The sequence below is a fragment of the Schistocerca cancellata genome, chromosome 4, assembly GCF_023864275.1.
Source record: "Schistocerca cancellata isolate TAMUIC-IGC-003103 chromosome 4, iqSchCanc2.1, whole genome shotgun sequence".
NCBI classification, from domain to species: Eukaryota; Metazoa; Arthropoda; class Insecta; order Orthoptera; family Acrididae; genus Schistocerca; species Schistocerca cancellata.
This window is the reverse complement of record NC_064629.1, coordinates 404,022,274-404,049,109: the sequence shown is the minus strand read 5'-3', so window position 1 is coordinate 404,049,109 and position 26,836 is coordinate 404,022,274. Positions and strand designations below refer to the sequence as shown.

General features: G+C 40.1%; 1 protein-coding gene across 2 annotated transcripts in view; it reads left to right on the top strand.

Annotated features, from left to right (window-relative positions):
* Nucleotides 1–26,836, top strand: part of LOC126183856 (fibrillin-1-like) — a 640,172-nt gene that overhangs the window by 229,509 nt on the left and 383,827 nt on the right. For both annotated transcript variants that reach the window (XM_049926146.1, XM_049926147.1), the window contains exons 6-7: nt 200–309; nt 8,224–8,355. In XM_049926146.1, the coding sequence (XP_049782103.1) occupies nt 200–309; nt 8,224–8,355 (242 nt within the window). The remainder of the gene's footprint in view (nt 1–199; nt 310–8,223; nt 8,356–26,836) is intronic.

Here is a 26,836-nt window from a genome sequence, read left to right as displayed (position 1 = left end):
GTTCCATCTTTGACACCACCACACATCATCAGGTTGCAAGTCTGTAATCCTAGACATGAGATGACACAGAATTTCTTGTATGATGTTAAAGGACGCATCTTCTGTGCTGAAAATTGTTCGATGTAATGTAGTGGACAACACAGATATTTCACTTCACCATTAATTTTCTGATTTTAAACTCTTCATTGTGACTTCACAGATGTAAGCAGAATAACCCATGTGCTCACAAGTGCTTGGATACAGGAGTAGCTGTTGAATGTACATGCTATCCTGGATACCAGCTGGATGCTGATGGGAAATCCTGCAATGGTAAGAACTAATGACACTTATTTTGAACTGTATATCTGGATGTGTACTTTTTAATGAGCACCATGGTTAAAAAATAAGACACAGAGGCACAAAAGCTACAGAATTAATTATGGCTATGCACTGTAAGAATATTTAGACAGGTAGCTGACCTAGAATGATGGTTCAGTTAAGTGTAGGGTTGATACAAGAAAGACTTCTGATTTATTCTACATCTGCCACAGTATGGTATATGACAGAAGGTACCGTATACCTCTACTAGTCATTCTGCATTTCCTTTTCTGTCCCACCTATGAATAGAGCAAGGGAAAAATATCTGCCTGTAGCCTCCACATGAGCCCTTATTTCTTGTTTCTTATCTTCATGGTCCTTACGCGAAATATATATAGGCAACAGTATAATCATCCTGCAGTCAGCTCCAAATGCCACTTAGCTAAATTTTCTCAATAGTGCTTCTCGAAAAGAATGTCACCTTCCCATCAGGGATTCTCATTTGAGTTCCCAAACCATCTCTGTAACACTATCATGTTGCTCCAACCTACCAGTAACAGATCTGGCAGCCCACCTTTGAATTGCTTCTATGTCTTCCTTTAATCTGACTTGGTACAGATCTGGAACACTGGAGCAGTACTCATGAATAGTTCACAGCAGCATCGTATATGAGGTATCTGTTACAGATGAGCCATACTTTCTCAAAATTCTCCCAATAAAACAAAGTTGACTATTTGCCTTCCCTAGCAAAATCCTCAGATGCTTGTTCCATTTCATATCACTTTGCAACATTATGCCCAGATACTTAAATAATATGACTGCGTGAAGCAAGATATTACTAATGCTGTATCTAACCCTTAAGGGTTTATTTTTCATACTCATCTGCTTTAACTTACATTTTTCTATGTTTAGAGCTAGTTGCCATTCATCACACCAACTAGGAATTTTGTCTAACCAGGAACCCTTTGAGTGCGAGGTTGCAGGTTCAACCTTTAGTAAGGCCCATGTGAAAGTCTGTGTTAACAATTATGACATAAAAATATTAACTGCCATTTACTCACCATGTGCATCATGAGGGCACTAGGAAATGAGTGTCTGGCAGGTACAGAGATCAACTTTCTGTGGGAAGTATGTATTACACATCACAAAATGGACATTGTTGACATTTAAGAAATCTTCAAAACCAACCATTAACTTTTACCATGAACACTGACTGAAAAATGGCATGCCACCATGATCCTGAAGCTTTGCACCATCAAGACTGAAGGCAAACTCCTTGGGAGTTACAAACCATGCAAGACATTGAGTGAGGCATCCACTCTTAAAGAATGCATATAGAGACTGGTGTGACAAGGTGATGAGAACTGATGGAATATGATGGCATGCAACCAAATGAAAATCTGTATGGCACTTGTCATGAAACTGGAAATCCTTTAAGGCGTAGCTGTAGATACTGTGATAATATGCTTTATAGGCATGGAAAAAAAAAACACTTTTCAAATGATAGTTTTCTCTAAAGGAGGATGATTTTTAAATGCAGACCAGGAATCAATCAAAAGCAAGTTATTTTGACCAACTATTGGAAAAGCAAGTTATTTTGACCAACTATTGGTCAAAAGCAGTGCTAATGCCATAGTTGTAGTTATCTTCCAACTATTTTCCCACTCTTGCTTACCATGGCGTAAATATTCCCTACTGCCCTTGCAGTCATGCACACGAGACAGAATCGTAGGGGGCAGAGCACCTTCAACTTCATGCAGCACAATAAATAACTTTCCAGAAAATTTACTTCCAAGGTAAACAGTCAGCGTAATTGTATATGAATGTGTTAAAGTGAGGATATTAGCTGATCTTGATACAGCTCTCTTGTTCTTGTTACCTCTAATTTCGAGTGTTCCTTCCATATGTGTTTTCTCTTCAAATCCCAATTTGTTGGTGCTGAAAAAAAAATTCGTTATTGAGTGATGGGATAAGTTTGTTTACCTCATCTACAAATTTTTGTGCCAATTCTGGAGTTTGCCATGTGTCATCAAGTTGATCCATTGTTTGAAATTTCTTTATCTTATATCTACCAATTCTGTAGTGCTGTTTGAAGTTATGCAACCATCTACTGCTTCCATTTAAATCACTATAATCTATCTTGTGCACAATTTGAAGTGCATAACATAGTAGGTCACTATCACGCACATCCTCTAAATTGTATCGAGCATCCTTGAAATGTGCAAACACCAGTTTTTGTAGCAAGTGCACCATGCCCTCCCTTAGTTTTTATGATGAATTACACACTCATATTGCTGCACACTTATTCAAAACCAGTTCATAATATTTTTTACTATACTGTGGATGAGTTTCCATATACGTAATTATGTTTAGTACCTGCTCCTTGAACAACAATTGTCGTTTACTACATTTCCCTGGAGACAGGATTTGTGGCTCCCTGTCAGACAAGGACAATGAACTAAATGGCTTGACACCTATTTCAATATCACTTTCACTTGTTAAGCGTGTATTGTCATCATTGTACTCCACATGTACATTGTCCGCACAGTTGAGTGTATACAACACCACACATTCCACTGACTCATCCTGTAGCAACACTAATATTTCATCTGCCACTTTTTTCTCATCATTGTTTATCATTGCCATTGCACTGCTTTGCATCAACACCGCAAGCACTGTACCATGTTGAGAGTTACTCATAGATTAAGCAGTTCAGCTATGCACTGTAGCCTCATACTGTGCTCACCATTGGATACCTCCAGTCTTGTCCCCTGTTGCCATTAGCAGCCAATATTGTGGTTTCATGGTAGACAATATGTGGTGCTTCGTATGCTGTGAACATAATTGGTCTTTTGTGACCTTGCACTCGAGGGGTTCCTCATAAATCATCTTGTACCCTCCTGCAATAATTCAACTTTGCACCTTGCTGCACATCATCAGCAAACAACTGCAGATTGCTGCCCACTGTGCCAGTTCATTTATGTATATAGAAAATAATAGCTTTCCTATGACACTTCCCTCAGATACTCGTGATGATATCCTTGTCTCTGATGAACACTTGCCATCCAGGACACCATACTGGTTTCTATTAGTGAAGAAGTCTTTAAGCCACTCGCATATCTACAAACCTATTCCATATGCTTGTAGCATTGTTAACAGCCTGCAGTGAGGCACCATGTCATATGCTTTACAGAAGTCTAGAAATATGGAATCTGCTTGTTGCCCCTCATTCAAAGTTGTTAGTATATCATGTGACAAAAGGGCAAGCTGAGTTTCACACAATGATGCTTTCTAAAACCATGCTGATTCTTGGACATAAGCTTCTTGGTCTTAATGAAATTTACTATATTCAAACTGAGAATATGTTCAAGGATTCTGCAGCAAACCAACGCGAGGGATATTGGTCTGTAATTTTTCAAGTCCAATCTTTCACCATTTTTGTAAACATTAGTCACCTACACATTTTTCCAGTCACTTGGGACTTTGCACTGGGTGAAAGATTCGTGATAAATGCAAGCTACGTAAGGGACCAATGCGGCATATACTCTTTGTATAACGAAATTAGGATTCCATTGGGACCTGGTGATTTATTTGTCTTCACTTTGGACAGTTGTTTCTTTACACCAGGAATGCTTATTATCATGTCATCCATATGGAAGTCTGTCCAGTGTTCAAACAGTGTCCACGCCGTGTTCTTTCGCCGGTGTGGCTTAGGATGCGGTGCCGACAACTGTCCGCAATCCGCAGCCGAGTCTCCGACCCTCGGCCCGGTTGTCACTGGCGTGTGTTGGAAGCCAGGATGACTGCCTGCGGTAGTGAACCATGGAGTGTCCAGCCGCTGGCTGGCTGGATGGCTGGCTACAGACCCTGTGTCGGCCTTAGGGGGTCAAACCAATGACCCGCCATGGACTGGAACATTGGTGCCCCATCTGCTGCTGTGTGAAGCACTGTACAAGAGAGCTGTCACACTTCAGTGAATTTTTTATTTATACTCGGCTGTGCACCCCTGTTTTGCTAATGTGCCACTCCGAGTCACGTACGCACCACTCCTAAGTTGCTCCAGTGGGCCCCTTCTGCCTGTAGCTTGCACTGTGCAAACTGCTGTGTGTGCCTTCTCCGGCAGTTCTGCACCTCTGTGGCCTCTATTTGCCTTCACAACTGCTGGTATGCGTAACTCACTGCGATCTTGCCTGCACCTGGCTGTAACTTGTGCTCAGAATATCGCACAAAACTAACTTTTGCTATCCTAAACAGTGGTGCCGCTACATCACAAACAGAATCTTAATGTAAACCACTGACTACAGTGAAAGGTGGAGCTTCATCCCACCTCCCCCTCTAGCACTGCATCCTCCTTCAACATTCACATTCAAGGATAATATACATGAAGGTCTTAGCCAAGTGGCACATAGAATGGCCTGCTAGCCTTTATTCATGCTGAAATTGAATGTGTATGCCACTCTTGTAATGTGTGCTCCCTTAACCAGATGGCCCCAGCACAAGGTTTTTCTCCATGGCAGCACTCAGATCAACCATGGGAGAGACTGCATACCATTGTTACATATATGTTGTCACTGACCACCCATGCTATGATCCATGCCCTCTCTTAAGCCTATAGCCAACCCCAGCTGACTACATTGTCAGAATGTCAAATGGCTGATATTTGAAGCTGGGTGGCAGGCCGATGAAGGCCCAAAGGGAAGCTGCTGACAAAATCAGTAATTTATTTTTTATGTTACATCAGCACTGTGTCAATACGGGGAGGTGACCATAACTCCAACCCACGAAAAAAGGGATGGTAGCTGGCCAGATGGCTCTCAGCAGCCGGCCAGTTGGTTGCAATTCATGCTCGCACTTCATTTTACTGGAACCTACACTTGGTGCCTTGCATGCACCCACTGTTGTTTGATCCCTAGCACTTTCATCACTGGCATATGGAGATAGGAATCTTGCAGAGGTAGCCAACTCCAGAGGCAGTCAAAGAATACAGCAAGGAGGTGCACCCAACACCCCGTTGTCAGAAGGTGGCTACTGTGCCTGGGATGTGACCCACTGCAGATGGGCAAAAGTACAGCTGCAGCTGGAGTGAGCTGGGAAGGCCTACTGTGTTGTGGCAGCCAGTTCAGAGGATACACTCAGTACAGGAAGCTGGTACCACCCCAGAGACTCAAACTGGTGGCTGCTTATGGCAGCTTCATGCCACTTCCTCATCTGGTGTAGTACATTCATTTTTGTACACTGCTGGGCTGTGAATTAATCTACTACAAAATCTGCAGCTATTTATTCCAGATATCAGGCTAGTCATTATGCCACTGCACCACTTCCAATCACATACTCAACAATACCACAGAAATCCTGATGATGGAGAAATTGTCTTGCCTGTGCCATGCATTACTGCTGTATTGGCAGGTTACACCATGCGAGCCTAGCCCATATCACAATAAATCAACGTCACTGCCCAAATGATGACACTGCATGCTCACGAGCTACTGCTAGTTAATGTAGTATTCCACTGTATCTTCTCATAGATTTTACCATTAAAATGGTAGCAACTCTATAAGTTTTTGTGATCAAGGGAGCATCACACACACTTGTGTCTGACAACATTTCCCTTTTCACATCATCACAGTTTGAGGCTTTCCATTTCTGCAATGGCACTGAGCACCTGACCAACACCCCCTCTCACCCAGACACCAATGCTGAGGTAGAGCAGACGGTATGGTCATTTCGGCCCATGAAGCGATCCACAGCTTCTTCACCATGTACCGGTCTACCCCAACCAAAGGTACCAATGTAGCCAAAATCTTGCACAGCTGCATTCATTGAATCCTGCTAGACCTCCTGCACCCCTTGTAGTGTGCCTTGATAAAGTGCAGGTCATCTACATGCAGGGCACCTGTGTCTGGGCATGTACATTTGGCCAGCATCCATGGCGACACAGGAGTTCATTGTAGGCTACAAGGGGCATAAGCTGTTTGACAATGTGGTCAGTCACGAGCTCCTGCCCTGTCACCAAAACCAGGTCTGGCAATGATTGCTGTTGCAAATGGCACATCCACATTTGACCCAGGTGCCTGACATCTCCATTAGCTGCAACCTGTACTGCCAACCCACTGCTATGGTCTGCACCCTCCTTACCCCACTCAAAAGCATGCAAATTAGTGGGCCAGTGTGTGGAAGCACATGGATGTGGAACCACTTGCACCAGCTATGCCTCTCCTAGCCCCAGTAGTACTCTGCCTCTGACATGCTGCCAGCTCCTCCCCATAGTACCAATCTGGGACGTCTGAGTTGGCCAGTCCGGATGAGGCTGTTTTGCTCAATCCCTTGGCAAGAAGCCAAGAAGCTCTACCATGCCACCCCACCTTCCTCCACCTTTTTCTGCCAGCAACAGAACAAACACTACCATTATTGGCCCTACATGCTGATTTTAGAGGAGAAGGGTTTAGTATCCCTGTCTACAGTCGATATCGATAGTGACACTGGGATAAATACCTTGATATTGTGGCAGCTTCTGCTGCCAGCTGGCAGGGGGAGAGCTGGCATGTCACATGCCACCTGCACAGTGGCAAGTATCATTTTGTTCTGTGGTATATGAAGTGCTTCTCACCTCATCATATTGCTACACATGCTATGACCTGTACCTGTTACTTGATGTACTGGTTTTGAGTATTGGTATTCATTTAGTATGTAGCATATGACAACCTTTGCTTTATTTGCAGCTTACAGTTTTGTAATGGGACTGGATAAAAAACTTTCACCACCTTATTCCACCCTCATTTTCCCAACATCAGGCTCGCATTTCCCCTATTACTTTATTACTCATCATTCCATCCAACTCACACATAGTAGCTTTTTCTTACCGCTCTCTTTTCCTCCTACCTTGTATTCTCTAAATTTTCCCTGTACTTTCTCCTTTTTCCTCTTGTCATTTCTCCTCCTAATGTGCCCTTGCTTGCACCTGTACCTCAGCACCATCATTAATAGCTCCTCTCAACCTTACTCCACATCTCTTCCATTTCCACAGTATCTAAACAAGGCTAGATTTGTAATTGCTCCAATGAGTTAGTAGAATCTGCAGACAAGATTGGCTGTGTGAGTTGTGTGTGTTTCTTAACTGTCAAGAAGATATTGTTTTGTTGGAAAACAAACTTCTTCCATTTTTCTATTTGCCTACATGCTACTCAGAATCTAGTCTATTTTGTGAGTAGCAGTCTATCTTCATTTACATAATGTATTCCATCTTTGATTATTTGTCAATACATTAAAGCTACTGAGCTTAGGAACTGATTTACATAGCTCATTTACCAATGCCACAAATATTTGAACTCTGCAGTTCATAATTAGTGATTTGTAGGAGACAAAATTGGTACAGTATATTGCAGACCATAGTTGACTTGCTACCAAAAGTTCAAGATGTTAGTGAACGTATGTGGTGTAGAACTATTTTTTAAATGACAAGAAATAGAAAGCATTTATGACGCAAATTATCAATTCTTGGTAGTTACAGTACCACCTAAAGAAGAGGAAAAGTACATAACACCTTAAAATGTAATTCTCCATACCATAATGATATCTATTACATTTAATGAAGCATTCTGGAATAGTGTTCAGCAAGTGAATCATATTTTTCTTTATAAATATTTCAAAAATTGTGTCAACTGTGTTCAGTTTAGTCAATAAATATAACACTAATTGGAGTAATGTTTTCCCATTTAATGCAATTTCTCTTAGTAATTTTGTTAATGGTTTTTGCTTATACTTTTATGTTATATGAATTTAAACCACAAAAAGACCTTCATTACACCTGTTTGCTCTGGCATTTCTCACTTCTAGTTCATTTGTTATTCTATACAACTTGTGTAGCAGACAAGAATGATGGTAAAATTTTGTTAATTGTCCAATTAATATTCTTTTTTACTTTTGTAGATATTGATGAATGTGCACTAGAAGTTCATTCTTGTGATATCCAGACACAGGAATGTCGTAATCAGCCTGGAGCATATGTCTGTGTGAATAGAGATGGAACAGTCAGCAAGCCCCACCAGCCAACACATCATGGTAAGGCAGCTATTGTTTATTTGCAATAAACAGTCAAGGCATGTATTTCAAAATATAGTTTTATTAGCATCATATCTATTTGTTTAGGTTGTATTTTTCTAGTATCACATGATATTAGCTGATAGTGAATGGAAGAAACAGAATTTCCAGAAGTTTCCCCATGATGATGGTGTAGTGTCATAGTTTGTGACAAATGCATCTAAAATTAATTAATTTTCTGCATTATATTGATATTTGGATAGGAACTTGAAGCAATTTGCAGTACTTTCTCTTGAGTGTATATTTTCGTTCTTATAGATTTATAATTTGTCTTTAAATATTTTTGCTTGTGAGGCAAAATGAGGATCTGCTTCAATAAAGAAGTAGCAGCATCAACACAATTTATCTACTGGCAATAATGGCTGGAAGGATTGGTGACATGCTCATCACATGTTCCATGATCATAGCCTGTCCTCATACTGCCTTGTAGGCAGCAGTCACACAGTCAGAACAGGCATAATTTCTAATCCATGAATGGTGTTTATTTTACCACAAATAAGGGTATGAGAATGAACGATAAACACCATACAAAGGAATGATTGTGTGTTAGATTGACATCTACACACATATTCCACAAACCTCAACATAGTGCAAGGATGAGGATACTTTGTACCACTATTAGTCATTTCCTGTCCTGTTCCACTCACAAATAAAGAATGGGAAACCAACTGTCCTTATGGCTCCTCATGGTCCTTAACAAAGTGTACAGTGACAGCAATAGTATTGTTCTACAGTCAGCCATGTCTACATTTTCTCAGTAGGGTTCCATGAAAAGAACATTGCTTTCCCTCCAGCAGTTCCCATTTGAGTTCATGCAGTATCTCTGTAGCACTTGCATAAGGATCAAATCTACTGGCAACAAATCTAGCAGCACATTTATGAAATGCTTGGATGCTGTCCTTTAATGAGAGGATCCCAAACACTCAAGCTGTACTCAAGAATGTGCTGCATATGTGCTCTATATGCAGTCTCCCCTACTGATGAACCACACTTGGGTTAACAGTTTGAGCCTAGCATGCAAACTTCATAAGAACACAGGCCAGGAAATTTCAGCAGTTCTTGTGAGACAAAGCAGTCAGCGTGTGGCAAGTCTCAGAAACTCACCTTAAGCCTGGTGTTTTCATGTGAGTGGGCAAGTATAAGTGCCACTATGCAAATAGGCTGACTGCAGAAGGAAGTATGGCTATTTACATAAAGATCTCCTTCAAGCACGCTGTAGTGCAGCTGCCACAATTCAGAACGGTTGAAGCCACTGTCATTGCAGTATCAACATTGTCAGGCTAAATTACCTTTGTGCCTGCATAGCAGTCACCATGAGGTTCCTAGATCCAGCAGACTTTGAGGCATTTATGTCTCTATGTTTCAAACTTTTTGACCCAGGGGACTTCAAAGCCAAACACTCTGAATGGAATTCTAGCATCACAAATATCAGTGGATGCCACCTGCTGTGTGTGGTTAGGCAGCATAATGCAGCAATCCTGGGGTCATATGACTCCACTATCTGTCCCAACAATAATGGCCAAGGAGATATACTGGATGTAGTGGTACTGAGGGGTGTTAGACACCTGATTATCACAATGATGATGCGTGCTCTGCCAGCAGACCATCTCCCAGTCATCTTCAGTGTGGAAATCAATGATGTAGAGCCACCAAAACAGTGCAGTGAGCTAGGCAAGGTGGACTGGGAGAGCCTGCAAGACTGGCTCGATGTTGTGCCAGATCCAAATGTTGTCAGTGCTTATGAAACTATAAGGCAGCTAACTGACATAAAGCTGAAGCAGTAGATGCTGCTATTTCCAGGGGCTACACAGGGTAAGTAATCGATGGTGCCAGCTGCCCTCTGAGGTACCGAAAGTGATAAAACACAACAAATAGAATTTTCTGTGAATGCAGTTAATGAGGTACCCTACCACAAAACACCACTTCAATCAGCTGCCGCATGAGCTGAAGGTGGCAATGGAAAACCACAGCAACAGAGACAGGGCAGGCAAGGTGGCCAAGCTGTGGCATGAGATAAAGTTGCCAGTGGAAAACCACAGAAACAGACACTGGGTAGGCAAGGTGGCCACACTTTGACATGACAGTGGCATTACCTGGATAACTACAAAACAATTCCTAAGGAAATGGCAGTGCATTTCCTCCCCTGCAAGTTGGCAAACAAGTTGTCTGTTAACCTGACACCAAGATTAGTGTTTTGGCTGACACATCTGTAGATGGATTCAGGCCAGTAGAGGATGTGACTGATGTGGAGCACACTCGTAAATGCGGCAGAGATTAGCTTTATTTATTGTGGACAAGGCAGCAGGTTATGCCATAGACACCATTACTGGTGAGGAAGTGGAAATCAGAGTTCATAATCTAAACCCTAAGAAGGCTGCAGGTTACAACAAGGTGCTGTATCCTATGCTTAAGCAGCTGCCACCTGGCACCCTCTGACCCATTTCTGTACCCGTTTAATCATTAGGACTGGTGACTGCCCCACTGCTTGAAATCATGCAGAGGTAGTTGCCATTCCTGAACATGGAAAAGATGCTACACTGCTGCAAAACTGTTGACTGTTCCCTGCCATTTTGAAAGTCTTTGAGAATCTGTACAATGGGAGTGTTGGAGCATGAGAAGTACTTAGGGGTGGTGCTTCTGGACATCTTCAAGGCCTTTGAATATATATGGCATGAGGGACTCTTCTACAAATTCTTTCTATTGGGGGTATCAACATCACACGTCTTACCTGTGTAATCGCACACTCAGTGTCATGTCGGAGATGATGTATCGACAGCAAGGCCTGTACTAGTGGGAGTGCCATGAGGGTCTGTCCTTGCCCCCTGCTGTACTCTCTGTATAACTCAGATGTCCAAAAGATGGAGAGAGTGACAATGAAACTTTATGCGTATGATACAGCTCTCAACATTCACTACCTAGAAGTTTATATCTTGTGCCATTATCTGCAGAGGACATGCAACATGATCTGGGATACTAAGTGGTGTCTGAAATTCAATGACGCAGAAAGCCAGGTCATAATAATTATGAGGCACAGAATTCCTTTGGACCTTCAGTCAGTGCAGATTAAGGGAAGCCCCATTCCATGGTATCGCACTGAAAAGTATTTTGGGTAACCCTAGACAGTCGTCTCACCTGGGGAACACATATTAGTGTGGTTAGGGGCAGATCGCTTGACTGTCTACAAGCACTTTACCCCTTTACTAAACTCTTGAGTCAACATTGCCACGTTACTGCGACATCATGCTATATCTAGCGATGACCCAACCAGCAATTGAATACATGGTCATAATGTGTGGGATGCAGGTGATAGTCATCTCTGTTATCTAAGGCATGCAAGTCAGAGTTCTAAAGCTTGCCATGCATCTCCTGCAGGATTTCATGACACGGGAACTGGACAAGGTCGCTGGTGCCCCACTGTTGTGAGACCGGTTTACACCGACTGTTTGGCAGTTCCATGAAATGTTGCAGCACTCAGGGAACCTGGGCAACCAGTGACATAGGAAGAAGACCATTCAATGACCCTGCCTGCCTCAGCACTAAATCATCTGCTGTAACAAACATAGGTTAAATAAATATATGTAAACTGCTCTGTAACAGGTAGAACAAACACCAAAAGGAAAAACAAACAAGCAAAATAATTAGAGAATGTGGGAGTAATGCTATTACTTAGACTATACAGTGATGTGACAGTTAGGACTGTACACTGAGGTTCGAGCGTGGTCGTCATCATCATGTCTTCAATTTCACTATGGCTTGTTTCAGCCAGGTGTACCATCATAGGTTTCACTAACCCCATCTCTTATGCCCTGGCTCAAAAAATCGGCTGCTTGCAGTGCTTCAGCATGTTTTACGGACCTCATCCAGTCATACTGAGTAACTTTATGTGGAGCATCATGTCTTAGCTGCTCAATATAATCAGGTTTGAAAGTGGTGTTCTTTTCACCACTTCTCATTTAACCTTGGCCCAGATCAGCACAGAAGAGTTATACTGGCAGTGATATGCTGGTAGGCATACCACTTTGTGTCCAGTTTTGTTTGCCATCTGATTTAATTCATATATGTTTTTGGTATGTAGGATTTCTGCTTTAGACAGAAGTTCAGCTTTCATTTCATTGACTGAAACTTAAACATTCTTCCTATGCAACCTCTCCATAATGTTTACCTTGTGACAATTTGAACGTGACAGCCTCTCTATTTAAATGGAATGATAGATGGCATTATTCATCACAGCAATAGAGCCTTTTTCCAGCACAGACAACAGTCAAATGAACCTATTCTTAAAAATTTCTCCTTTCATTTCTGAATGATAGTTGGATTGACAAGAATTTTTACAACCACAAAAAGCAAGTTTGGCCTCTGGTACAGAGCCTGTGTTCAATGAACCTGTAGGGGCAATGGTTAGTTTGCCACATGTACCAATATACACTTTCAAACAACCATTTCCTTTGGAATCATGCCATGTATACTTATTGGTATGGTTTTGTGAAACCAAAGTTTCATCCAACAAGGAACCCCCTGAGTGCTAGGTGAGAAAAGGTTAATGATATTTATGGCATTTGGTGCCCCACATATTGTCTACCATGCAACCACACTGTTGGCTGCTAATGGCAACAGGGGGTGGCACTGAAGGTATCCAATGGGGAGCGTAACAGCAGAAGGCTATGGAGTGTAGTCAAACTGCTTAGTCAGTGAGTAATTCACCACAGTGGTAGTAGTGTTGATACAAAGCAGAGAAATGACAACAACCAACAAAGCAAATATTGCATTATATATACAACAACAGTTGCCAAAGTTGACATTTTATGAGAAAGGAACCTAAGGTTTTTTGCAGAGTGAGAAAAAACTGGCAGATGAAATATTAGTATTTCTGCAAGATGAATCAGTGGAATGTGTGTTGTCATGTATGCTCGACTATGCAGACAATGTAGATGAGGATCCAGTGCTTAACAAGTGAAAGTGATACTGAAATAGGTGTCAAGCCATGTAGTTCATCATCTTTATCCAACAGGGAATCACAAATTCAGTTGATCAAAGTAAAGTACAGTTGTTGTCCAAGGAGTGGGTGCTAAACATAATTACATACATGTAAGATCATCTGCAGCAGAGTAAAAAAACAGTTGTGAACAGATTTGAATAAATACACAGCAATTTGACCATGTAGCACATCAGAAAAACTAAGGGAGGACAAGGTGCACTTGTTACAAAAACTGGTGTTTGCGCATTTCAAGAATGCTTGATACAGTTTACATGATGTGTGTGATAGTGCTGTACTATGTTATGCACATCAAATTGTGCACAACACAGATTATAATGATTTCAAGGGAAGCAGTAGCTGGTTGCATATCTTCTATTAGTGCTACAGAATTGGAAGACATAAGATAAAAAATTTCAAACAAAGTGTCAACTTGATGATGCACAGCAAACTGCAAAATTGGCCCAAAAATTTGTAGATGAGATAAACAAGCTTACCCCATGATTCTTTCTCTTGTGCATGATTTTGCAAGGGCAGCAGGGAATATTTATGTCACAGCAAGTAAGAGTGGGAAAATTGGTGTAAGAGAACTACAGTTGTGGTATGAGTACTGTTTTTGGCCAATAACTGGTCAAAATAACTTGCTTTTGCTTGTTTCCTGGTCTGTGTTTAAAAATTGTGCTCCTTTAGAGCAAACTATCATCTGAAAAGTGTGTGACATTGCAGTTCATACCAGCTGGAACTACTGGACAAATTTAGCTTCTGGAAATTTGTTTTTTCCACGCCTATAAAGCATATTATCACAGTATCTGCAGCTACATCTTAAAGGATAGCCAGTTTCATGATAAGCACCAAACAGATTCGTGTTTGGTTGCATGCCATCACATTCCATCAGTTCTCATCACCTCATTACATCAGTCTGATTCTATATGCATTCTTTAAGAGTGGATGCGTATCTGAATGTCGTGCATGGTTTGTAACTCCCAACGAGTTTGCCTTTGATCTTGATGGTGTGAAACTTTGTGATCACTGTGGCATACCATGTGAAGGGTAATATGCACTTCCCATAGAAGGTTGATCTCTGCACCTCCCAGACACTCATTTTCTAGTGCCCTCATGATGCAAATGGTGACTCATTAGCAGCTAACATTTTCCCTGTCATAATTGTTAACACAACACTTTCACGTGAGTCTTATTAAAGATTGAACTTGTGATGTTGCACTCGAGGGATTCATTGTAAGTACAGCAAAGGCCTATTGTTCTTAGCATGCAATAAATGTATTGTATTCAAAAACTTTGCTCTTGCTGCTGCAATGTTTCTGTGTTCCATTAAAAATTTTTGTCCATCATTACACTTTCTGAAACAGGAACCAAATGAATGGAGAAGATGAAAGATGGAAGCTTCTGAGCCATAATAATTAATTTTTCCACAGAGATCATCCAAGTACATTTCTCTGCATGGGCTCTTTGTTAAAACTGTCAAATTCTGTAAATTTCAATTTTTTTATATCCTTTTCTTGGATAATCACAATGTGTTCACATCAGGAGGTTCTGCCAGTGTTGCTGCTGTGTTAATATGGCCTACAGAAAACTCAAAAATACCACAGGCTTTTGCTGTCAGTTTATGAATTTGCATAAAATTTATATTGTTCAGGACTTCTTCACTGTTGGCCAAACCAGTAAAAGACTTCAGTACATTCTGTACAACAATTTTTGATTGCTTCCAATTGTCTTTTTGCATTTTATACACACCAACCAGAGTAGCACTATACATAGGCCAATGCTCTGCATTTCACTCACTAAAAAACATGTTAGTGTACCTTCCCACAGAAGACTGACACCACACGTGAACACATGCTACTGCAAAGGAACACTGAACATCCAGCTGGTGCTGGCCTTCTTCACTTTTACAGTGGATAAGTGTCAACAAAGCTACGAAGCTGCAGAAACATGGTGCTTCATGCCTGCAGACTGAAAGTGTGACTTGGAGGTATTTTCATGACAGCCACTATAGTCTGTCATTGCCATGAAGATTCCACATTTCAGACTACATCATTAATAACGTTTCATCATAAAATACTATGTATACCAATAACAGAACACCGTTATACTGCAATAGCAAAAAATTAAGGAAAGGCCACCAAAACAATGCAAGAAACTCTTGTGCATCCATCACTTCAAGCAAAATTCTGTATTTAGCATGAATTAATTAGTATCAGCCACTCGTGATTACAAATATTTCATACTTTGAAAGAATTTGTTGAGATCCATTTCAATACAAAATCATAAAAATCGTGTACACAGTTAACTACAGAACCACCCAGAATGAATCTTTTATATACAGGTTGATCAGAAACAGTCTGAAAAGCTCATGAGGGTGTTGCAGAGGAAATAGTGCTGAGAAATAATGGTTAAGAAAAAATTCGATATGTTGCACCATTTGTGAGCTATTTGGCATTAAAGTTAGCCAGTGAGGTTGTCATGCACACAAATTAAAGTGGCCTGCCTGTGATGGAGTCACCAAACATATTCCTCATTTGGTTTCCTCAGACTGAACAGATGTAGTTTTTGCTCACATAGCTTAAATTTATCACTTCTGAAAAAGGCACATTTTAACTGGTAATGAGCTTTTTAACAAATGATAATTAACAGACTCACAGATGTCTGTGTGTTACTGCATTTTAGCGTCATGCAAGTGCTTGAATCTGTGCATGCAATGACTTGATTGGCTAACTTCAATTCTAAATAACTTGGAAACATTACAAGGTATTGAATTTTTTTTTTGTTAAAAATTATTTCTCAGCATAACCTCCCTGGCAAAACCTTTACAAGCTTTTCAGACTGTTATTGTCCTCCTGTATATCATATATCTCAGTTGCAGGGAAAGCATTATGTAAAGAAATAGCTTGAGTGATTCATAGTTTCTGGCTAATAGCTCATCATTGGCAACTATGTACTATCCTCCAATTGACTACCAGCAACCTGACAAGTGATTGTACACTATGCTACAAACAAAAGCAGAACATGGAAGGCCCACAGTAAAGTTTAGTCAATTCTTCTGTATTTTTAAAAATGGCAAAAATATGATCAAGACATCCTTGAGTCTTGTGGGCCTGTTGTTGATAGAGTGTAAATTGTAGTGTCTTAGTAGGTTTTTCAGTTAAATAACACCACATTTATGTGTTGCTTCATCAAAACCTGCTTTCAGACCTCTATCAATTGCAATATCATTATTTATCCAACTAGTCTCTCTCTAAATACATTCAACAACATGTCAAATTTTTCAAAAATATGTTGATGATACCCTGTGGTGATCTTTACAAGGATATTACTACTAACTTAAAACTGTCAATAACTATACTAGCAGTTTCAAAGTTCTCTTCTTCACACAAAAAATCTAGATCCAGTCTGGTGACTAAGTAACTGAGTTATTGTTTAACACAGATTACCACATCACTTTTCATGTGCAATGTTCTGTACTAACTATTTGCTGTATTACTGTCATCAAATTCAATAACTGTTAAGTGTAGTCAAACCAAATCAGGTGATGCTGAGGGAATTACATTGGGAAATGAGACACTAAAAGTGGTTAATGAGTTTTGCTATTTGGGCAGCAAAACAACTGATGGTGGCCTTAGTAGAGAGGACATAAGATGTAGACTGGTAATGGCAAGAAAAGCATTTCTGAAGAAGAGAAATTGTTAGCATCAAATATAAATTTAAGTCTCAGGAAGTCGTTCTGGAAGGTATTTTTCTGAAGCGTAGCCTTGTATGAAAGTGAAACATGGATGATTAACACTTCAGACAAGAAGAGAATAGAAACTTTAGAAATGTGGTGCTACAGGAGAATGCTGAAGATTACGTGAGTAGAGCATGTAACTGCCAAGAAAGTACATAATAGAATTGGGGAAAAAAGATATTTGGGGCACAACTTGATTTGAAAGAAGGGGTTGGTTGATAGGACACATTCTGAGACATCAAGGGATCACCAGTTAATATTTGAGGGAAGTTTGTGGAGCAAAATTGTAGTGGGAGACCAAGAGATGTTGGATGCAGTAGTCATTCAGAAATGAAGAGGCTTACACAGGATATAGTACCATGGAGATCTACATCAGTCCAGTCTTCAGACCAAAGACCACAACAGTGCAACAGCTAAGGATGTATTCCTATCATGACTGATCAGTGGTTCTCCATCTAAAATCTCAATATATTCTTTGATGACACATCCCCAAAAATTACAGGTCTATGTCAGAACCTAATTGGGGTTGTAACCCATTCCGTGTAATTGTGGTAGGCCATTTTCACTCTCAGTAGCCCAGTGCTCATTCAGATAAAAAACATCAAACTCACTATCTAGTCCATAATTATTTACAATAATTTTTAATCAGTTACTCCTTAAATGATAAAGTAGCTAATTTTAAGATCAAAATTGTTGTTCCTTTTGGATTGAACAGTTTGATGAGAGGCTATTAAAGCTTTTACACATTATTTATCTTATGGACTTCTTCCTCTTCCTGTGTTGGACTAAAGTCATTCATATGAAGAGGAGGCACTGTTTTACATCTACTCACAACACTTCACACTGCTTCTTCTATTGTATATCTTTTCCTTCCTTTTGATGGCACTGTTGTTACTGCTGGTGCCACTGCTGTTGATGGTGAAACTTTTGTTACAGTTTGTGGTGGTACTGCTGTAACTGCTGCTGGTGATACTTCTTCTGTTACTGATGTTTGTGCTGCAGATGATGTTGATGGTGTAGATGTTGCTAGTTTTGTTGGTAGTGCAGTTGTTGTTGATACTGATGGTGGCACTACAGCCATTGGTCATTCTGCTGCTGTTGCTGCATTCAAGAAAGATATATTTCCTGTGTGGTTGCCCTCAGAAATGTATTGGAAGTTCATTGCTGTGGTTGGCAGTGACTCATTGCTACTCTGCTTTCCATGTGTTTTTAACATTTTACACATTTTTTTACATACAGTGACTTGCCTCTTCTATTGAGGTGCAAGCCATGTTTTGTGGAGCTGTATCTCTCACAGAAAGTGATGCCAAAAATTTTGGGTGTGGATAAACTTTGCATACTGTTTGGATCTGATTCTTTATTACTTTAGTTTTGCATTTACAATGAAGTAGATATGAGAACACACCTATGTGGTATTCCAATAACAGTTACGCTTTGGTTCTCCACTGAACTGTTTGTACTTTTTAGACAGAGAACAGCATTCCTAATTCATTACAATACACATCATTCATGTCAACAATAAAACAATGTGACAATTTTTGTTTTTTGATTTGTTCATTAAAATGTTTTTGATAATTTCTCACTCTGGTTCACCTAATTTCGCATGTCTACATGCTTTTAGATCATAACGATTCCAAAGTACTTCTGTAAATCTGCATCTATGGCTGAGTAGATATTTACCACAGTTATTCTGTATTCTACAGACTATGAGACACTAAAGGCTTCCTCATTTTTTTCTTCATCCTCTTCCTCTTCATTGTTGTTCTTTTCATATGTAAGATGATCTTCACTGCCATCAAGAGTGTTACTTATTCTGCACTTCTTGAAAGATTTATGGTATTTGAATCATTTTTGTATTAATTCCAGTGCCATTTTGACAGTGTCCTTGTATCCATTTCAATATTGTCACAGAAGAAGCCGAGTAGCGCAGTCACCGTAGTGTAGTGGTTATGATACTAGATTGTTGCATAGAGGGTCATGAGTTCAAAACTGAAACTGTAACGTTTTGATTTCTATCTTTGGTTCGAGTACATTCTAGAAGTATCCAGAAATGGCAAGAATCATTCTACTGGAATCAGGGGCGGATCCAGGGGGGGGGGGGGGGGGGGGGGGGCAGCAATGGGGGCAATTACATCGGCCTATCTAGCATGTTTTACTTGAAGTCGAAGATGTAAACAATGGCACGCAGTTTGATGTAACAATTCAAAAAGAGACCTTGAAGCCTCTTCCATTTAGCGAATAAACTACAGAAGAAACAACTATACTTACGAATAAAATGATAATATTCACTGAGGCATGAGCGATCTGTGTCCCTTTTTTTAGCACTTCCCCTGCAGTGTGTATGTAAGATTTTTTTCTAGTGGCAATTTGCAAAGAGATGGTGTTGATAATTAAGCGATGAACACCAAAGGAATACTTGAAAATATTTTCATTAGTTGCAAATAGTGAGAACCTTAAGACAGTCCCTTTTATTCTGCAATTGCATGCTTTCAATCTGGATGAACGCTTCTCCCCCATTTTGGCTTTCTTCTCACTTTTGATGCGGAATGTAAACAAATATTAATTAGCCAAATGTAATAATGTACACAAAAATAATGTCTGTGGATTCATTCACAATCCATTCTCTCATACAGTAAGAATATAAATGTTACAGTCAGCAGATTCAAACAGATACTGAAATCTAGAAAACTCAGATTCATTTCTCTTTCTCCAAAGTGAAGAGGGCAACTCTGCCAAAGACTGAGGAAGATGCGTTTTCCTCATCAATATAATTTATTCTGAGGTAGTAAGCGTATGCTTCTACCGCAATCTCAAAAAAGCATGAATTTCATAACAGTGTTAGAACTTAAGAGTTGTGGCTTTGCTTTAAACTGTTTGCTTATTTCGGAAGTCAAATCTTGAAAAAACAAACTGGTGTTTGCAAATAGCCAAGGAAACTGCCGGAGTAGAAGGAAGAATCTACTCTCGAGCTTACTAAACTGTCATAACTATATTTAAAGAAAAAATGAGCTCCTGTCGCTAGTTCAGGAATTTTTATTGTTTACGTCCTGTTTCTGAATCCTATAATGCTTTCCTCCCACATGATTTTATTGATAATATATATTTCACCACCAGTTCATAAGTATTTCACAGGACTCTGAAAACCCAATGGTGCTCGATCACTGTAGCGGAACAGCTTTAGGCATTGTCATGAGCCGCGCGTACGTGAAGGTTAGTGATGTCTGTAGATTAAGCTACAATAAGTTAGCACTAAGCTGTCTCAAATGACCACATTTTCAACAAATCGTTAAGCAACAACGTAAAAAAAAAAAAAAAAAAAAAAAAAAAAACGTAGGCTTCGCATTTTTTGCTTCTCAAATTCAGTGAAACACGATAGTGATAATGTACTGTATGTCACCACTGTAGTAGGCCTAGAAGCGTGATTGACATTCATATATTAGAAACTACTGCGAACCGCTGAAGTCAAGAAGGTTGTGTTGAGGTGTGGTTTGACTGTTAAGAAACTGACAGCGTGCGAACGCTTTGGGTGGCCACCAGCTGGTGGTCTCAGTCTGACCTGTGTTGTGTTGGCTTTTGGCTGAGGCAGGTTATAGGACTCCCCATTATGTTGCTATCTGCTAGTCTACGAACACGTAGCGTTCCACGTGAATGCAGTAGTCTGGCAGCACTCCGCAGTTGGAAGACGTCTGCAGTTGCTAACCCTCGCCGTTTCTGTTATTTGTGGAAATTGTTAGAAATACCATGGTGAGATTTCATAGACTTTATTAATTTTTTGTAATGAAGTTTGGAGAGCGAGCGAGTTATCCCATTTCATTAGATTACTGTTTGTTTGTATTTGTGACCCAATTGATTTTAAGTGCAGTGCAAATTTGTTATTGTTACCCGTAGTTTTCAGTGGGGCATTATTTTTATAGAAACGTCTTGAAGGTGTGGGAGTACAAGCAAACACCCCCATACTTCTGTAAGTACATGAATAGGACGTTATGTAGTTGCTCTAAAAGACATACAGTACGCTTTCTCATCGCTTGACCTCTCCTGTGCAAATGATAGTATCACTAGTTTATTGATTATATGAACTAGTATATTTTTTGCTGCTGGAAAGGATGTCATACATAACTTATGGGTTTGATAGTGCACTACAGATAAAGGTGACATCTACGACATTCAGCTCGGTCGTTTGAACTATTTGCCATACAGTAGGTGGCCTCAGGTACCAGAGCGATTGCTATGCAAAAACAATCTTTTATTTATTTTCTTTTTTCATCTCCAATTTAGTCTGGCGGTATAAAAATCGAACTCGAACAAAAATTTAAAAAAAAATAATAACCCTCTCCTTATTTTGAAAATTTACAATAGCAAAAATTCTGAACATTTTCCAGTTTCTAGAAGCCCTAAATGTGCTGAATATGGTTGTATCAAAGAGCATAATCCAAAGTTTAGGTAAAGTGCCCAGACATCCTGTATTGAAAGGGACAGTCCCATATTTCAACCTTTTGTCCCAACAGATTTTGTTATGAAGAAGCATTTGCACTTTATTCTCTACTGTGTGATAGCCACGACTTCGTTTGCATAGCAGATCATAATGTCAACAAATGCTATATTCACAGAAAACGATTACGTCTGTGTGACATTTTTAGCACTGCAGATAATGATCATTTATAATATGTAACAATCTTTCACTAAAGCACATTATAGACCATCATGATACGGCCGCTATGTGGGAGCTTGCTAAACATTTTGGCATTGTTTTTCAGGTTTCCAACTGTATGAACTAAGGTGTTTTGTACTCCTGGATCTGACTGATTTGTGAATAGTACACTGGTTTCAAATCATGCTAAAGGACTATCTAATAGAGAAAGCTGTGGTATGGTGTGTTTGTACATCTGCATCTGATACAGTGATAGCAAACCACGAATAATTAGTAATGGAGCACATTTTTTTCTAAGTTTCATTTCTTTTCTGTTTTTGAGAACTCAATTTTATGTCCAAAATTTGTCAAGGACCCAGTTGTTTGCATGTTATATACAGTGTTGTTGCTTAATTGAAACAAAAGCAGTTTTTACCAGTTATCTCATAATGCAATCAAACGTTTAAAAATGATTTAAATCTTATTCACGTTTTCGTTTTGTCACTTGAGTCTGAAATAAGACCCTCACATAATTCAAATGTTTTATTCTTGACATATCAAAGCTTGGTGCAAAACATGTAATGAAGCGTTTGGAGACCCGTGTTCAGTCCTCAGTTGGGCCATCAATATTTGGATATCTGTGGCTTCGCTTATCGCACCAGGCAACTTTTGGTATGTTGCCTTGAAAAGTTCCTTCCTCTCCAATAATCTGAAACCTCAGATCGAAAGTTCTTTCTCCAGTAACCACAGCTTTTGACAAGATGTAAAACATCAAGCTTTAGTTAGTTTGCTTTTCAGAGAACGTGTTCAGCTTTCTGCATATTGATAGCTCAATGTCAGCATGTTCTAGATTGAAAACTCCTGTTTCACTCAGCACTCACAAAACTTTTACCATATGTAAGTTAGAAGTCAAAATCTGTAGAACAAAGGGTGGGTGCCTCACGAGTCCTTCTTCAAACATTCAAGCCAAAAAAACATGGCAACATGTCCTGTAGCGTGATAAGAAGAGACAAAGAAACAAATAAACAAATGGTCTTAGAGTTCTCCCAGAATCATCATGTCTTCGGAAATGGTTTATCGGTCACATAAACGCAACAAATTTTAAGAAAAGGCCATTCTGCTACAAGCAAATTGATGTATCAGTCACATCAACAGACTTTTATCTTTAGATTTCAATACAGACACAACAAATTTTAAGTAAAAGCAAATAAACTTCATGCCTTATCTTTAACATATGCCACACTTGTCACTGGTAACTCATTGTGTTGCATTTACATTTTCAGTTAGCTTAAATAAAAATTGATTTTATGTTACTGCTAGTGGTTTACTTCATTTTTATGGTCTAGGAAATCGTTGTTACTGTAATAGCTTCAATGAGAAAAAAAGGGTAGCCTACATTTCCCCCTTATATCCCTGAAATCAGTTAGTAGCACATTGTACTAGAATTGGTAACTCATTGACTCAGATTTTTGTTTTATTTAATTGGTCATTACAAAATTAAAATTTAATGATATGATTTAAGAAATCGTCCACTTCAATTGCTGCGATTTCCATTCTGCTTATGCCCCCTGCGTGTCTTTCCTTTCTTCTTCTTGAATATGGAACTACTTACCCCTTTTAACACTACTTTCCTTCATCCCACAGGCAAATCAACGACCACCGTTGTCAGTGAAATGAACCCGAAACATCGACTCATTTTTTTCAGCCTGTCCATAAGTGGGCAGTTTTGGCTTGTACTCCACCGTCTGGACCTTGGCTTGATGTTGAGGAAAGTACTGAAGTTGTGACTCCTGTTGCTTCAGCTTCTTCCCAACCCATTGAGTCCACTGCGTGTGACAGTTTAGTAATGTGCCGGGGTCGCTTACTTCTTCTGAGTCTAATTCGTATACTGGGTCTAGTGTCCCCTATGACATTGGAAATTTCTTAGATAAACATGTTGATGACTGCACAAAATATCAACTCTTATCGAATCCTTGGCAACCGAAAGATGACTATGAGTTCCCATTTTCCTTACACATGATCAAAGGTAAAGAGGTGAAGCGATATTTTGGGAATAAATACCTCAGCAGATACCCTTGACTTTCCTTTTCACATGCAAGAAGAGGTTTATTTTGTTAATACTGTCCGTGTTTTGCTACTGGAGGCATTGGCAGAGGTCAAAAAACTGTGCCGTTGCGAAAGCTTGTGACCAAATTGCTGACAAACTTCAAGGATATTGCAGGGCAGAATGGCGATTTGGAAGCACATGCCAGTCACATTTATCACAGAAGAGCCGTAGAACAGGGGAATGCAATATGTTCAATAAACCTCACTTGGAGGTAATCAACCATGTACACCAGGGGTCTCCAAACTTTTTAGTCCGCGGGCCATATTGACTCCTCCACAAAGTCATAAGGCCCAGGATCTACCTAGTGCAATTAAAGCACCCTAGCACTCCATGATCACCATAATGTAAGGCTAAAGGAAAGATGAAATCGCAAAAATGTAAGGTTGTGGGAATAGCTAGCACTTAAATGAACTACGATTTTTATTTAATTACATAATTTTGATTGGTGGACGTACCTGACCGAAATTCTGGCGTATTTTATTCTGGCGAATTTTACCGACAAAAAAATATGTCACTGCACATTCTTCACGAAAGCGTCCTGCAAAGTTAATGAAATCTCAAAATCATTGTTAGCAACACTATTACTGCAAGATGTAACAGAGGTAGAGTATGTCAATACATTGTTATTTCAAGCAGTGCAACAATAAGTTTAGTTATGTAGTCTTGTAGTGGGTAGCAGAGTGAATGTCTGGGTGTATTGGTCACGATAGGCCTCGAAACTCAATTGTTGGCAGTATAGGTACCACCTCAAATATTTGGCGGGCCGGATACCGGGGGTGTCCGCCCAACTAACGCGGGCCATAGTTTGGAGACCCCAGGTGTACACCAACAGTGTAGCAAAGAGGTGGAAGGAAACAGGGAATGGCTTCGTCCTATAGTCGAAATGGTTATTTTCCTTGGGTGGCAAAATCTACCATTCCGTGGACACAGAGATGATGGACAGATATTTCATAAACAGGCAAATTCCGAGAGCTCCATTGTTGCTGTGAACGAAGGAAATTTTAGAGAACTACTATGATTTAGAGTGTCTCCTGGTGATACAAAACTGGAGAAACACCTGCAGTCAGCTTCGTCAAATGCTACATATTTTAGTAAGACAACTCAAAATGCTCTCAGTTCATGCTGTGCGAAAGAGATTTCAGAGCAAATTTTGAGTAGCGTAGGCTCATCACAATATTATTCATTACTTTTTGACGAGACAAGAGATGCTTCTCACTCATCTCAGCTGAACCTTATGTTATGATACATACTTAATGGTAATATCCGTGAGGATGATTTCCTGAACAGTCAGATACCCTATTATAACTTTTCGCAGTCGTATCATCATTGGCGCGTATAAACACATACGTCAATTTGGTGGCAACATTCTGTCAAATGAAAGCAATTGGTGAACTAATTTCGAAGATTTTAGAATGGAAACAAATGAACATTAGCATTTTTATAGATTATTTTACATTAGCAGACAAACATAGAGTTTTTCAAGTGCACATGCCATATTTGAAGAATATTTTTTAGGTAATGCAGTAAGTTATTTCAATAAACACACTTAACACACAGTAACACACAATTAAACTAAAAACAGAATATATATATATGTGTGTGTGTGTGTGTGTGTGTGTGTGTGTGTGTGCGCGCGGGTGTGCACACGTGCGTATAGAGTATTAATGGTTTTGTTTGGAATTATTTTTTTTAAGGCAGGCACCCCCCCTCCCCCCGTGTCACTGTGTGTTACACTGTCAGTAGATGCAGAGGAGAAAGGCAGTTCCTCAGAAACCACCTGGCCGACTCATACCAATTCCACCAGCCGCCAATTCCACCAGCCGAAACGCTTTTTCCAACGTGAAGGATTGACCTCATCGGACAATTTCAAATGTCTGCTAGTGGCAATAGATGGATTATTGTTTGCACTGATTATATGACATGCTATGCCATTACAAAATCCATGAAAACAGCTGAAGCATCCAAGGTAGCCTAATTCATCATGGAAGACATTGTATTAAAACACAGTGCTCCAAGGTCATTTATTACAGATGGAGGGAAAGCTCTTCAATTGAATCTTGTGACAGAGGTAAACGGCTGGTGCAATATTACTCATCACATGATGACTGCCTACCATCCACAAACTAACGAGCTTACTGAATGCCTTAATAAGACCTTGGCCGACATGCTCTCAATGTTCATCAATGTTGAGCAGAGCATCTGGGATGAGGTGCTACATTTTGTGACGTTTGACTACAACATGGCCAAACAAGACACCACAGGATTTACACCAATTTTCCTGGTGCATGGGCGTGAGGCGACGATGACGACGGACACTGTATTTCCATTACATCCTGATGATGTGGACAATGACTACATCAGCCAGGTATTAGCCAGAGCTGAGGAAGCTCGGCAGTTAGCTCAACTCCGCACGCTGCAGGCTCAAGAAAACGTTCGCTGAAGGTATGATGTGAGCCACCGCCCTGTTGTCTACCAGCCTGGTGACCTCATCTGGATCTTCACTCCTGTTCGGAAGGTTGGTCTCTCTGAGAAGCTCCTGAGGCACTACTTTGGACTTTATAAGGTCGTAAGACAATTGTCTGATGTTACTTATAAAGTTGAAGATTTCGACCTCGACACAAGACGATGAAAGATCAGACATACTGTCCACGTCCATCGAATGAAGGATCCTGCAACCCAGGGTAAATTCAAAGCTCCAGCAATAGGCAACTAGCAGAAAGGTGGTGAAGAGTGTAGCGGCAAAAGAGGTTCTGAGATCACCGCCAGGGCGAGAATCAGTCATTGGTAGTCGGAGTATGCTGGAGGCAATGACGACAACGGACACTGTGTTTCCATTACTTCTGGATGATGTGGACGATGACTCCATCAGCCAGTTGTTAACCAGAGCTGAGAAAGCTTGATGGTTAGCTCGACTCTGCATGCTGCAGGCTCAAGAAAATGATTGCCGAAGGTATGATGTGAGCCACTGCCCTGTTGTCTACCAGCCTGGTGACCTCG